The 14277-nt window shown below is 36.1% G+C and overlaps 1 protein-coding gene across 1 annotated transcript in view; it reads left to right on the top strand.

Annotated features, from left to right (window-relative positions):
- The window catches only part of itgb2 (integrin, beta 2), a 119243-nt gene that overhangs the window by 70992 nt on the left and 33974 nt on the right, over positions 1 to 14277 (top strand). Inside the window, exons 4-7 of the mRNA XM_039756427.1 lie at positions 1893 to 1981; positions 4911 to 5103; positions 10756 to 10926; positions 13254 to 13495. Of these exons, the coding sequence (XP_039612361.1) occupies positions 1893 to 1981; positions 4911 to 5103; positions 10756 to 10926; positions 13254 to 13495 (695 nt within the window). The remainder of the gene's footprint in view (positions 1 to 1892; positions 1982 to 4910; positions 5104 to 10755; positions 10927 to 13253; positions 13496 to 14277) is intronic.

The raw sequence follows: 14277 nt of genomic DNA, 5'->3' as shown, positions 1-14277 counted from the left end.
GGCGAACACAGCCACACACATATTCACATACTAGGGCCAATTTAGGATCCCCAGTTCAACTAACCTGCAAGTCTTTGGACTGTAGGAGGAAACTAGAGGTAACCCACACAGACATGGGGAGAACATGCAGACTCCACATAGAGAGAACTCTGGTCTCCTTACTACCACTGTGCCACCATGCCACCCCAATATAAATTAATTTTTGAGTATTTGATTTCTGCTTATTTGCTGTATTGTGTTCTCTTCCCTTGCTTTATGTTGTGATGATTGTGTTGTGTTTTCCTGTTTTTCATGTGATTTGTGACAAGACATACACCATTCTGCAAGTAGAACATAATAGTCATGTCAATCCTCTCGCCTATTAACACAGCACATTTACCTCTGTCTGCTTACCTGCAGTACCCTTTGAATTCTATGAATCTGGCTTATTATGATTTAGTTCCCAAACTTTTTATCAGGGTTCATATCCAGTTACATGTATTTCAAGCGTTCATTATTTCATCATTGTATATGTTGTAGTGCTTGGTTTGGCTGCCATATAATGACCATAACATACAGTAATGTGATGGGATGAGACTTGTCAGCATGTGGTGGTAGCAGGCATTTTCTCCCAGTATCAAAGCAAGGCTTCAAATGGAAATTTCTTGTCAGCTTTTGGTCCATTTTCTAAACCTTTTATTGATTTTTTTTCTTACATGTCTGTGTTTCATTTTGTCTGTGCTTTTTCAAATTGATCTTGCCTTTCCTGCATATTTATTTTCCAGCCTTTTTTGATTTGTTCGTTTTGTATCTATAAAGAGCAGTTAAAATGTAGATGTGTTTGCATAGGGTAAGATGGACAAAGCAAGATTGTGCTTGTATTTTCTTTTGTAACTTTAGTTATGTGATCTGTCAGTACTTTTTCACACTATATACTATTTTCTTTGTTTATGTTTTTCTGCTAAAATCTTTGGCAACTTCAGTGACATGTTTGTGCATATTAAAGTCTTTGCTTTTTTGTGTCAGCTGCTTTTTGCATATTGCTTATTGATTAGCATTATTGACCTTTTAGCTACCGTATATACTCACAGATAAGTTCTCCCGTGTATAAGTTGGCACTTGATTTTATCGTATAATTTATTTTATCTTATAATGTCAGTTGTATAAGTTGAATGCAGAAAACTCACGCTATTGGTTCAAGAGATTATGATATGCTAAAGCCCACCCAAGAGAGTAACCATGGAGTATACTGCCTTTTGTTTCTATTAAGTGTGTTAATGCACTGTATCAGCAGGTGCTCCTAACCTCTCTCTCTATTGTGTCTACATGACCACATTGTAATACCCAAACTATTCCGAAGCAACGTTTTCACTGATTTGTGTGTATTGTATCTTACATCCTCATACACCTTTATCGTAAAAGCATCCCTTATCTACGATGGAGCGTTCCATCAGAAGAAAAGATGAAGCTGGTTTTAAATTAAACGTCGTTGAAGTAGCGAAAGAAATTGGTAACTGCGCTGCTGCAACAAAATTCGATGCGTCTCAGAAACTAGAGCGAGATTGGAGGAGACAAGAAGATGTAAAAAAAATGTAATGTTGCTTTTTTGAATGGGCGTATAAGTCGGGGTCTGATTTTATGATCGATTTTTCAGGTTTCAAGACCCGACTTATATGTGAGTATATATGGTAACTGTCAGGATTCTGTATATTGCCATCTTTTATTTTGTCAACCATTTACCAATTTACTGAAAAGCTCAGATGACTATTACTATGCACACATTCAGAAAGGCCCTTGTACTTATATTTCACCCAACACTCAACTAATGATAAATTGTAAGCGTGGGAAACGATTGCTTTTATAACAATGCCGACTGTAAATCTTATTAATCTTATCCTCCATTTTTTCCTTAGTTTTGTCTCAGGAATGCGCCAAAACAAATGTGAAAAATTGCAATGACTGTATGGTTTCAGGCCCTAACTGTGTCTGGTGCAAACAAAAGGTATGTACCATTTCATTTTCTGTTCCTTGCTGCATAAATTCTTCAAAATAAATGCTTAGTGAAGTGAAAATGCAAATCCTTAATGATGAGACTAATATCTAATAAATGATAACTGTCATTAGGTGTCGATTAACAGATTGCAGATGTATCATCACAAAGGAATGTAATTTATTCTTTAATTTAGAAGTCTGTGTTGGCTTCAGATACCCTCTTTACTTGACACACAATGTAAGTACCCAGGAGGACAGATGGACATCCTGTCCAGGATGGAGGAGGATTTCTTACCCGGTAGGGAAGCCATAATGGAAGGATGGCCAAACTGCTGACGTCACCCGGCCAGGAAGCCTTATAACTCCTGTCCTGACTAGGATGCTGGAAAGAAGAATAAACTGGTTAGAGGTGGAAGCCAGAAGCAGTTCATCCCCCCCAAATTAATAAGTGGCAGTGTTCCTTGCAAGCACTTCCAGTTTTGACACCCACAGGACTGCATGGGAATTGGAATCCAGTGGGGATCCTTGGGTGATGATAAAGGGTGCTGCTGGCAGGTAACTTCCCGAGTTTTCTTATGACACAGAAGTGCTTCCAACAAGCCACGATGTGACACCAGAAGTACTCCTAGGTCCACCTTAAAAGGAATCCACTGCCATACTTCTAGTAGTCAGAGTAGGAAGGCACCAAGGAAAAATCACTTAGAGGATGGAAGGAGATAAGAGAGGGCACAGGTTTTGTGATTGTTTTTGCCTGTATTTATTGTATTATTGCAGCTGTTTGAATTAAAACTCTGTTTATTGAGCCTGGAGTTATGTTGTGTCTTGTGTGTCTAGGGATTGGGGGTTCAAAGGCACCCCTACTGGTGACAACAGGTTAGATTGTTTTAATACAGTGAATGTCCAGCCACAGGCCCCACCTTTGCACTAGTTAGTCTTCATAACTGAACTCTGTATGTAAGAAAAGTATATAAGTATGGCACTATTGTCAGGATCGTGTTCTTTGATTTCTCCAGTTCCTTTAACACTGTCCAGTCATTCTGCTTTGATAATTAGAAAAAGTCAATACAGGTAGATTCCCCTATAGCTTTCTGAATCATGGACTATATAAATGAATGAAACAGTGTGTGAGGCACCAGAAATTCCCATTGGAGATAATGATCAGCAGTGGTAGCAAGGGAACTGCCTTGTGTCCTTGTCTCTTCACTTGCGGCACAAAGTACAACTACAATTTACTTCATCTACAAAAGTTCTCTGATGACCACTGTCTGGTAGGCCTGAAACAGAAATGAAGATGGGAAGGAGTATGAAAAAAGGTTGTGGAGCCCTAAGAATCAGCCTGAAACTGAACATAGCATTTACCATAATGAGGAAAGAGGTACAGATAGTGCAGCCTTATTTCTAGGGGTCTGAGCTATAGATTGGAAAGGGAGGACAATGCAAATTTTCTGCATACTGCCAGAGCAGTCTTTTCTTTTTTAGGAGGTTTTAACTCCTTCAGGGCTGATGTTGACTTTTGTCAAAAGGAGGAGTTGATGATGGTAATTGACTGTAAACATTGACGAAACTAACTGTTATGTTTTAGTTGGACTCTCGTTGCTAAAAGGAAAGTTAGATTCGTTGGTTTGAGCGAGATTTCCTGCGCTCGCGTGAGTAGCAAGGCGCAAACAACAGCCAAAATGGGACTGACATCTGACGAGAGATCAAAATGAATCCGTAAAGCAAAATACTCCATGGATGATGTTTTGCCTATTATTATTTCTGAACTGGACTACGACTTGTCGGACTCCGATTTTGATACAAGTGATCGAAAACGGATGTGAGGTTCTGGCTTCAGCTGATTGGTCCCCAGCTAATCGTGGTACTGACAATGTTTGTCAGGGAGAACTGCCACTTAACAATGACCAGAGGTAGAAGCCAGATTGCAATGCACTGCGACCGTGATCGCTGCTGCTGCTGCTGCCCCAGTGAAGACAGCCTGGCAGCAAGCTTGCTGCACATTCTTGGCAAACTGGCAGCCACAGCATGCAGCAACAGGCGTTTTCTGTTGATTTCTGTGTTGAAACCATTGCTTTTCAGAAACTGTCTTTGGGAAAAAATATTCAGCCCTCATAGAGTTAAAGTACGAAACAAGGTATGTGGGATGTTCTACCAGTTCACAGTGGCCAATGCACAGTTCTACACTGTGGTCTACTGGGGGGCAGTCCAGGGTATTTCGGACAGGCCACTAAACTGATCAAGAAGGATTGCTACATTATGGGCCAACCCCAGACTTAATGGAGACAGTATGAGGAAAAAGAATGATAGCAAAATTAACCTTGCCAAATCAGCATCATTGTTTTCAGGACTGCTTTGCACTACAAAGATTTAAAAAGACAAAAAAAAAAAATGTTAATTTACCTACTGTTATTTATAAATTAGGAGGTTTCCTCATACCCCAATTAAAACTGACTATACTTTATCATAAAGGTGTTTATCCAGTAAAAAAAGTGGAAATTTCACTTCGAAATGCGTGTAAACTTGAAAATGTATTTTGTGAGGATTAGTTGTTAGAAAAGCCCATTTTCCCTACTTTTTCATTCATTGATGCCATGTAACTAATTGTTTAAAAATAGCTTTTGACTTCTCACAGGCAGCATGACTGTACTTTTCAGTAACATTTATGGGCTTCCTTTTCAAAATGTCCGGCAAACAGAGCCTTAAAACAATTGTTCTACAAAGTACAAGTTTGTGCCAGAAGCTTGGAAAAGACAAGGCGCGGGTTCATTACTGCTGCAGGATGATGAAACTAGTAGATAGACCCTATCAAAGAAATAATAGATTGGCTATTTTTCAAAATCCCTTTTACTTCTCTCATACAATTCAGTCCAATGTTTGTTTCTTACAGTGTATGCTTTTGTTTTAGTACTTTTTTTTTTTAATATTACTTCTGTCATTCACAGAACTTCACAAAACATGGAGAGCCAGATTCGACTCGCTGTGATACTGAACAGCAGCTTCTCAACAGGGGTTGTGAAAAAGCAAACATAATTGACGTTGACAGCATATATTCCATAATACAGAACGACCCTGTTAGAGGAGGTGAAAGGCCTACACAGCTGGCACCACAGAAAATCCAACTGAAACTCAGACCTGGTGGGCAAGTTTTCTTGTTGTTGATGTTGTTGTTTTTGAACTTTATAAAATCTAAAGGTGTTTTAGTGAAAACAAAATGTAAATTAAAAAAAAACTAAAAACCAAAAGTAGCACATTAAAAATAGAAACACTATTACAGAAACATCTGTCAGAATACGTTACCAGTTTTCAATAATTTTTTAGAAAAAGGCATTACAACTACATTAACAACAGCCACAATCCTTAATATTAAATATATTCAGAGAAAACATAATAATAGGTGAAATACTGTTGTACATTCTATCCATTATTGAAGCTGTTTAGTTTAGTTTTGGAGTACAGAGAATAAAGCATTTCTTGGCATATGGGCCTAATGATTAGGAAGAAAATTGCTCTTGGCCAAAAAAAAGAATAATAATAATCAAACGTGAGCATCAGTAGGCTTTGTGCCCTAGGGACCAAGTTACCTGAACTGTTCTGTAAATTTCAGTAATTATTTACCGCTCTGAGGCTGATCTTGCTGGTCATAATTGCATTTGCCATAATTCTCGAGATATTATCAAAAATTTATTTGAGGGTTCCTCTAGAGTACCTCTTTCTCTTGCACCAATTTGGCTCAAAAGCTAATGTCATCTCATTACAGGCTTAAAGTTTCAAGTTTGGTATTTTTCAATCAAGCCGTTTTAGCTCTAGACTGTCCTCAAGAAACGGTGACACACAGACACAGACAGGCACACACCCATCATCAAGATATCAATGTTTTTGGTTTCAGGGGTCTCTAGAGTGCTGAGATCCATTGAAAACTGTAGATCAAAATTTTTGACGAATCTAAAGCTTTTGTTTCTCCCCCATAGATGATAGGTTATGGTTGGGGAGTGACGCAAAGCAAAAAGAAACAATTCCAAATGATTATCCCAAAAGCAATAGATTTAAGTAATATGTATTTTGTTTAGAATATTTTTATTTTTAAAATATTAAATACAGGGTGATTAGTAATAATGAGTAAAACCAGCCAAGTTTCATCACAAAATTGTTGCTAAAATTTGTTTAGCAATCTCAAAACTCGCTAGAAGAGTTTATTTTTTTTGGTGGAGGAGGGTAGTTACAGGTTTTGTGGGGTAGAAAACAAGGAATATTGCTCTCTAAAGCCTCATTCATTTTGTTAACTAGGAGTTCCAAAGCATGTAAGTTTCAAAACCACTTCCAATAATGTCCACACTGGGGGTAAACACCATCAGATATCCCCAACTGGACACAAAAAGGGCCTAGAAAAATCTTTATCATGTAAAAGGTTTATTTTTAGCAAAAATGCTCTGAACAAAACTGTGAAGCTCCGAAGAGCGCAAAATGCATACAATGCATATAAAGACGATTCCAAAAGCAAGCAAAGTCTAAATACACAATCCAATGGAAAAAGTCAAAAACAGAGCAAAAGTTCATAAATTCAGAAAAATCACAAAAAAACACAAGACACAGCAAAAATACAGTAACTCACCAACTCCACAATGCTCTACAATGTTCGCAATTCTTAATAAATTAAAATGTAGCTAAAACAAAGGTGCATATATTCGAATAGTTAAATATACAGGGTGCCACTAAAGGTCAGGGTAGCCAGAAAGAAAATACCTGAGCTAAAAGCATTGGCTTTGCTTTAGGATTAATATACTGTATTATTGGAATATAGGAACTAAGTCTTAGTGGAGAAAGATTTAATACTAGAGGCTATCCATTTTTCAGGAATGATAAGAGAAGAATAAAAGTAAAAGGTAAGAGATGAGAAAAAGAGACCTTGTGTGGTGAACATATTATTGTAGCTGGCAAGATCAACTGAAGACTATCACTATGGTTTCAATTAAGGAAGAAATCCCTAATGTTGGCCACATTCATATATACTCCACATGCAGTAAAGATTACTGAGACTGTGTTATAGCTGATCCTCTACTCCCATTCTCTTCAGTAATTCTGTCATCTGGGTATTTTTCCCTGTGCTTCATTGCCAATTGACCATTTCTAAGTAACAATGTTAATGGACTTTTACTGTCACAATTATATTAAACAAACTCAATTTGTTCTGTTTTATTGTGAGCGTAATGCTATTTGTATTTTTATTTCTTGTGATCTTACTACAGCACTAAGCCTGTACTCAGTAAAAATAAGCTGAATTGAATTGAATTAAGATATAATGAATATGGGAATTTAAGCTTTTTAAACATTTACTAGAAACTTCTCTTGAAAGGTTAGATGAATGATCAGGTCAGGTCAGGTCAGGTTGAGAAGCATGCACTGGTACAGTGCATTGCTGCACCCACCACACAACTAAACAGCTCGGGATCCTGGTTGGCAACCCCACAGGCAGACATGCAGTCCAGTCCCACCCTCTGAAAATGACCATCTGTTTGCCGTAGCCAGGTATTATGTAGGTGTCCCCTTGGCCTGGTCCAGCCACATGGCCCTCATCGATGAGGATCCTACGAGCCGGATCACCTTTGGGGAATCACGCCACATGGCTGTAGTGCCATAATTGACGCTCCCTCACAATGCAAGTAATGTGCCTCATTTGGGACTATGAGCAACCGCTCATTCGACACAAACTCAAACCAGCGGTACCCAAGGATTCTCCGAAGAAACACAGTAAAGATGAATGATACTTATGGGAAATTATTGCTTCCATACTTGTTTTGAGCAATACAACTCAAAACATCTTATTAATAAAAGAATCCCTAAAAAACAGAAAAAAACAAAGTATTCCTTTCGTACGTTTGTGATCTCAATCCTAAATGTCTCAATTTATCCACAAAATAGATGTGTAGTCCAAAAAGAAACCGTGCTGCACAAAAAAGAAAGCTTTGGAAATACTCTAGAAAAGAAAATATCCAAAATTGAGCAGGAAATAACAAATGTAACAAATTAATATTCTACCCAGGTTTTTAAAAAAGAAAAATTAAATTGAAAAACATGGGCCACATTAAAGCATTTTAAAGCATAAGGGTCAGAGGTCCTTCGGGACCTATGAGTGGTAGAAGCATGCAAAATTATTGGGCCTGATGGTGATTGCTTGTAATGCAGAAAAATAATTAAATACGTGATTTCTGAACTGCAAGAAATAACTTTGTAGCAGTTGCATCATACACCAAAAGTTGAATAAAACATTGCAAATGTGTATTCCAATGTACCTGAAGAGAAACAAAGGTTCCATCCATCCCTCCATTTTCTAATCTGCTCATCCAGTTCCAGTTATGTGGTGTCTGTCCTAATACTACTTGACAAGCCTTGGGTGGGGTCTTGGTCCATTGCCAGGGCATATTAATGAAGACAACTACTGTATACCCACATTGAAAGTTCCACTCATTCATACCGGGCCAAATTTTAATTAGTCAGTTAGCATAAATACTGTATAGCATAACCATTGTGGGCCTACAGGAAGAAAAGTCTAAAAAAAAGTTGGGCTTTAACAAATCATTCAAAAAGAAGATAGAAGAGTTTGAAAGGCTAATAAAATGTTAGTCTAGATTGTGAAAACTGTCAAATATTAAGCAGCAGTTATACCAAATCTCTGTCATGTTACAATAAGACCACATTTTGTAATTCTTTGTGCAATTTCGGTTACAATGCTGCCAAAAAAAATGGATAGCTAGAAAAAATGGGCATTGTATTCTCTTGCTAAGAGAGCTTAGCCTTTTAAATAGTATACTTTGAAGGCTTTACAAAGAATCAATACAAATCATCAGATTTTCCAACATCATGGATGTAGATGGTCAACTGGCTTTGATTCACTGTAACATTTTTCACTAAGGGAGCTTTATGGGTGAAATGGATCAGTAGACTTTTTGTCACATGCATTTTGCCTAGATTGGTTGCCATGCTAAACCATGACTGACTTAACTATTTTAATTATGGCCTTGTGACAGTGTGTCATCTCTTCCTCAGCGACGTCAAAGTCTATCAGCTGTTGTAGACAGATGCTACTGGGCTTTTTTATAATGACTGTACGTGTGTCATATGGGGGTTCCAAAGAACTTTAAAGTGTCCAAAAATTCAGACAGGAAAGTTTTGATTTATCTGTACAATGCTCCGATGTTTTATCTTTGTATCTCTAGATAAGTATCATAATCTATACCCTGTTAGTTAGCTTACACTATTTTGTAATTTCATTGTTATAGATCAGACCAGTTATTATTTTAGCATCAGTTGCTCTTATTAATTTACAGACTGTGAATAGCATACACTGCTATTTACATTAAAAATTAGCAGAGGAGATAAGACATGATGTGGTATTCTTGTAAAGCATCATGATTTTGTCGAATAGCAGATAAAAACCACATTTAAACCTCATTTGTTTTCACATAAAAAAGCATTATGATACTACATTATCAGTATAATATACATATAACTTGTTCTCAGACTTAGTCCTCTGTGGCTGCTGGCTTTTGTTCCAACCAGATTGTACCAGGGTTTCCCTCCTTCCCTACCTCTGCATTCAAACAGAACACCAGTGCATTTTTTTACCTTTGTTAGAGATTTAGAAGTGTTTGTATTTTTGCTATAGATTTAAATTCTTGACTATCTTTTGTTTTTTTTCTAAAGCAAGCCAAATTAACATTCAAAGATATCTCAAATTAAATGTAATTTGTTTTTTAAGATAAATAAAACTCATTTTGAAATATGTTAAAATAATTTCCTTTACATTTTAGGATATTTGCTATTAAATTTTACATATCTCAAATACATTTTCAGATATCTCAAATAACTGCATGTGCATTTCAAGATGTCTCAAATGAATTTTTAGGTATCCTAAATTGACCTTTAAAATATCTTAAAGGCATTTCAAGATATCTCAAAATCATTTCCTGTTAAATTGCCTATTCTTTCAATGGGACTTCCTGTTTATTGTAAGATATCTTGAAATGTGTTTGAGATATCTTGATTAGAGCAGAAGTGATTTTAAAATATCTTGAAATATATTTCAAATACCTGAAAATACACAGGAAGCTATTTTGAGATATCTGGAAATGTATTTCAGATATCTGGAAATGTACAGTATTGTAGAAAGATTAAAATACTATTCAGAATTCATGAAATAATTAATGCCTTTTTAAACGATGTTTCAAAGTGCATTTGAGATACCTTGAAATACAATCTGAGATATTTCAAATTCATTTCATGATATCTTTAAATAGTTGTCTCTGCTCCACTTGAGATTGAGTATTTCAAGGTTACCACAGGGTAGGCATGTTTCCTTTTGATACCAAAAATGATTGCATGTATGGTAATCTTCAGCACAACCTAAAAAAAGTGCCATCAAGAATAGATTCTTCACACCCTGGAGTATTTATCCTTATATATCATATATGCTGACACAAAAATACAAAATAATTAATCATTTTTACTACTAATTCTTATACTAAAACAAGTTCAGCAACAATTTTATTATGAAAAAAAAGCTATAGAAATGCCCATAATTAAATCATGTTTCCAGAACTATGATGCATCTCTGCTGTTGTCTTTTAATCTATCAATTTAACACACTGAGGGAACAGACACACAATCCCTTAGGATTCTAATCCGGCTTACCATGTTTTTGTTTTTATTAATTGGTTAATGAAAATGTTCTTTTATTGCTCAATGTATTATGTTTTAACGATAATTACTAATGAAGGAAATTTTCATTTTTAGGAAAACCATCAACTTTTAAAGTGTACTTTATGCGTGCAGAAGGCTACCCTGTGGATCTTTACTATCTTATGGATCTTTCCTACTCAATGAAAGATGATTTGCATAACGTGAAAACATTGGGATCAAAAATCCTGGATGCTCTTAACAGTATCACCAAAAATTCACGCATTGGTAATGTCATTTAAATCCTAACTAAAATATTAATATGAAAAAAATATCCCACACAATAAGACCTCTTCTGTCCTTTATGATGTTAAAAGGAACAAGTCTGTATTTACTTTGTAGACAACAGTAATGCTACACAGGCTTATGTTTACCTTCTTAATTGTGTTAAAATATAGAAAAGAGCCTTCTCTTGCTTTTTTCATTTACAGATAATCTATACCTTTATACATTTTATATTTGCAGGCATTGAGGCCTCAGGTTTGAAGTTGTAAGGCTCAAGGTTCAGTTCTCTTTGTGACCAAGAATGTTTAATCCTGGGGAGGTCACTATACAGTATATTGATTTATACTTTTAGAACACCCCCATTTTCCCCAGCTTTTATTGGAATTTTAGCACAACTCCACTAACATTTCCTACAGATGTCCTGACTTTAGTTGATTACTTATAAATGCTCTGTCTGTATTAAAGCAGGCACGAAGCACAATCAGGTGCCTCACTGCACAACAGCTTCAAGTGCAGCTTAACAGCTGTGTAATGTTCATATCTCCAATTGCTTAATTGTCCGATGCATTAATTTTATTACTATTGGCAATGGTTCCTGGTCCAGGTAAGCCTCTTTTTGCAATTTTAGCAGTGATGTTCTTACTGCCACATAACCTGTTATATCTGATATTGAAATCTTCTGTTTACAGTTAAATGACACTTGCTTACTTCAACCACTGTCCTGTGAAATGCCTGTCACTCAAGCCATTGACTCTCAGAAGATTGTCTTCTGATTCTGCTGTAGCTTTGGGTGTGTCAAACCTGTTCCTATTAGAGTTTCCTCCAGTTTTTAAGTTACTGGTGTAGGAAACTGTACTCACTGACACCTTGGCTCTCTTTGCAATTTCTCAAAAGGAAAGACTGGTATAATGGTCTGTCTGTCTTCCTTTGTTAATTGTTTTTTTTTTTTTGCCACTATGATAATAATATACAGTTCAATATTGTCCAAATAATACTTCAAAGGGTGTAGTAACACAGCTTGTTCCAACACTGCTTTTATTCAGACAGAGTTTATAAGTAATCAACAATGTTGGGACACCTGTAGAAACTGTCTGTATCAACTTTCAAGGCTGAATTAACTTTCATTGCTACAGAAAATGTCTTTCGACTCTATTTTGCTTATTTGTTTCGCGTTGCAATGTCTTAAACTCCATTTTGGGTCCATAAACACTGCTGTTTTGAATACCGTTGTTTCTTGGGGCATGTTCTCTGAGGTCTTGACCCGTGATTATTGATGCAACAGGATAAAAGGATGGCTTTGAGCTCATTTTCTAAAATCTAATGTACCTGAAATCTGCTAAAAGAGTATATTGCTTGACAAAATAGGTGGACTTTGTTCTTCAGCAGATTCAATTTTACTATAACATATCACCCTAGCAGTAAGAATGGAAAAGTAGATGCTTTTTCTCATGTTTTTGAGCCTGATGAATGTAAGGAGGACCCCATACCTATATACCTAAAGAAAATGTATTGGTATGCTTATTATACCAGACAAGGAGGTTTATTATGAGCAAGATTTGTGCCATGCAAAATCAAGCAGATTCCTTTAAATTTGTACCTTCAGGAAAATTATTCATGCTCAATGAATTTAGAACTCAAGTGCTGGATTTATATCATTGTTCTGTTTTAGTCACTTTTGAGTAACTCCGTCTTTGGCCATTGTAAAAATTACCTTTTGATAGAAAGGTATGACAATTGATTTAAGAAGCTATATCGCATCATGTGAAGCTTGTTGTCAGTCTAAGAATCAGACAGGATTGCCTGTTTCGATGTTCCATTCCCTTTCAGTGCTTTTTTGCCCTTGAGAACATATTTCTATTGACTTATATCACAGATCTGCCTCCCTTCAAGAGATACACCATCATTTTAGTCGTAGAGGATAGGTTATCTAAAAGTGCAAACTTTGTTTCCCCTAAAGGGCTACCATCATTCAAGGTATTAGCAGATACAGTATCTTCTAGTAGAAAATAGTTTGTCTCCATGGTTTTCATCATATCGGACAGAGGACCACAATTTATTTCTCGGTTCTGGAAGTCATTTTGTGAAAGGTGACCTTGACATCAGGGGTATCATCCAGAGATAAATGGGCACGCTGAAGAGGTTAGTCAGGACCTAGAGAAATACCGTCAATGTATGGTAAATTCAAATCAACACGATTGGGCAGATTTGTAGATGTAAAAACAAAAAAAAAAAAGATATTTTTATTAGTAAAAAATGCTACTGTTTAGCAGATATGTTTTTTGTTAAGCGTTTACGTGTATCCTAATTAAAGTTCATTTTTATTCTCATAGGTTTTGGGTCTTTTGTGGACAAAACTGTTTTGCCATACACAAATACGCACCCAGATAAGCTGAAAAAGCCATGTCCAGAAACAGAAACATCTTGTCAGCCAGCTTTTGGATATCAGCATGTACTTGATTTGACAGAGAACGGGGAAAATTTTAAGAATGAAGTTTCAAGACAGGCCATTTCAGGAAACCTTGATGCACCAGAAGGTGGCTTAGATGCCATCATGCAGGCTACAGTCTGTGAAGTAAGGCTTTTCTTTAATAACATTTTAAGATGAAAAAGTGTTGTTTCCAGTTTTACATTAAATACTCCATAAACTAGTCTATAGAATACATATATGTTTAAAAATATCATTTGAAAATGTTTGCATATTTGTTAGCATATAGGTCTTAGTAATGCACTTTGAGAATTACATGTGGGATGAGAATCAAGAAAAAAATAATCTTTACACAAAGGATCTTGGGAATCTGAAACATACTGTCAAGAACAGTGCGTGAGGTGGAATCTTTGACATTTAGCAGAATGTACCTGGTTGAGATATTTGGACACTTATAGTTATGCAAGCAAACGTTTTTAATGGAATGTTTTTTCCTGTTTGTCAAACATCTTATGTTTGTGTTCTTATTTTCGAAAATTAAGAGAACCTGCATATACACCATATTAGAAACAGAAAAAATTATAAACAGATTTTTTTTATATATCTAGCTCTTCTGGAATAGAGCTACAGTCTCCTCCATGATGTTTAAAATACTGACGATTCAGCAGCCTTCAACCCAAGTCATAAAATATTGAACTCTCTGTCTTCCAAACACAATATACACACGTGCAGATCACTGAAATGTATTAAATTGGCAGACGCTAGCAAGTCTAAGACTTTGGAGGCAAAAGGATGATGAATATAAACGTATGCTGTCAACGTCAACCCAAGTGTTTTACTCTGCACGATCTACACATAACTCAGTAAAGGAAATGGGAAAAGTAAATAAAACAATCCACTGTCACAAAATCTTTCTTGAACTGGCATAT

The sequence above is a fragment of the Polypterus senegalus genome, chromosome 6, assembly GCF_016835505.1.
Source record: "Polypterus senegalus isolate Bchr_013 chromosome 6, ASM1683550v1, whole genome shotgun sequence".
Classification (NCBI taxonomy): domain Eukaryota; kingdom Metazoa; phylum Chordata; class Cladistia; order Polypteriformes; family Polypteridae; genus Polypterus; species Polypterus senegalus.
This window is presented reverse-complemented; position numbering and strand designations above follow the sequence as displayed.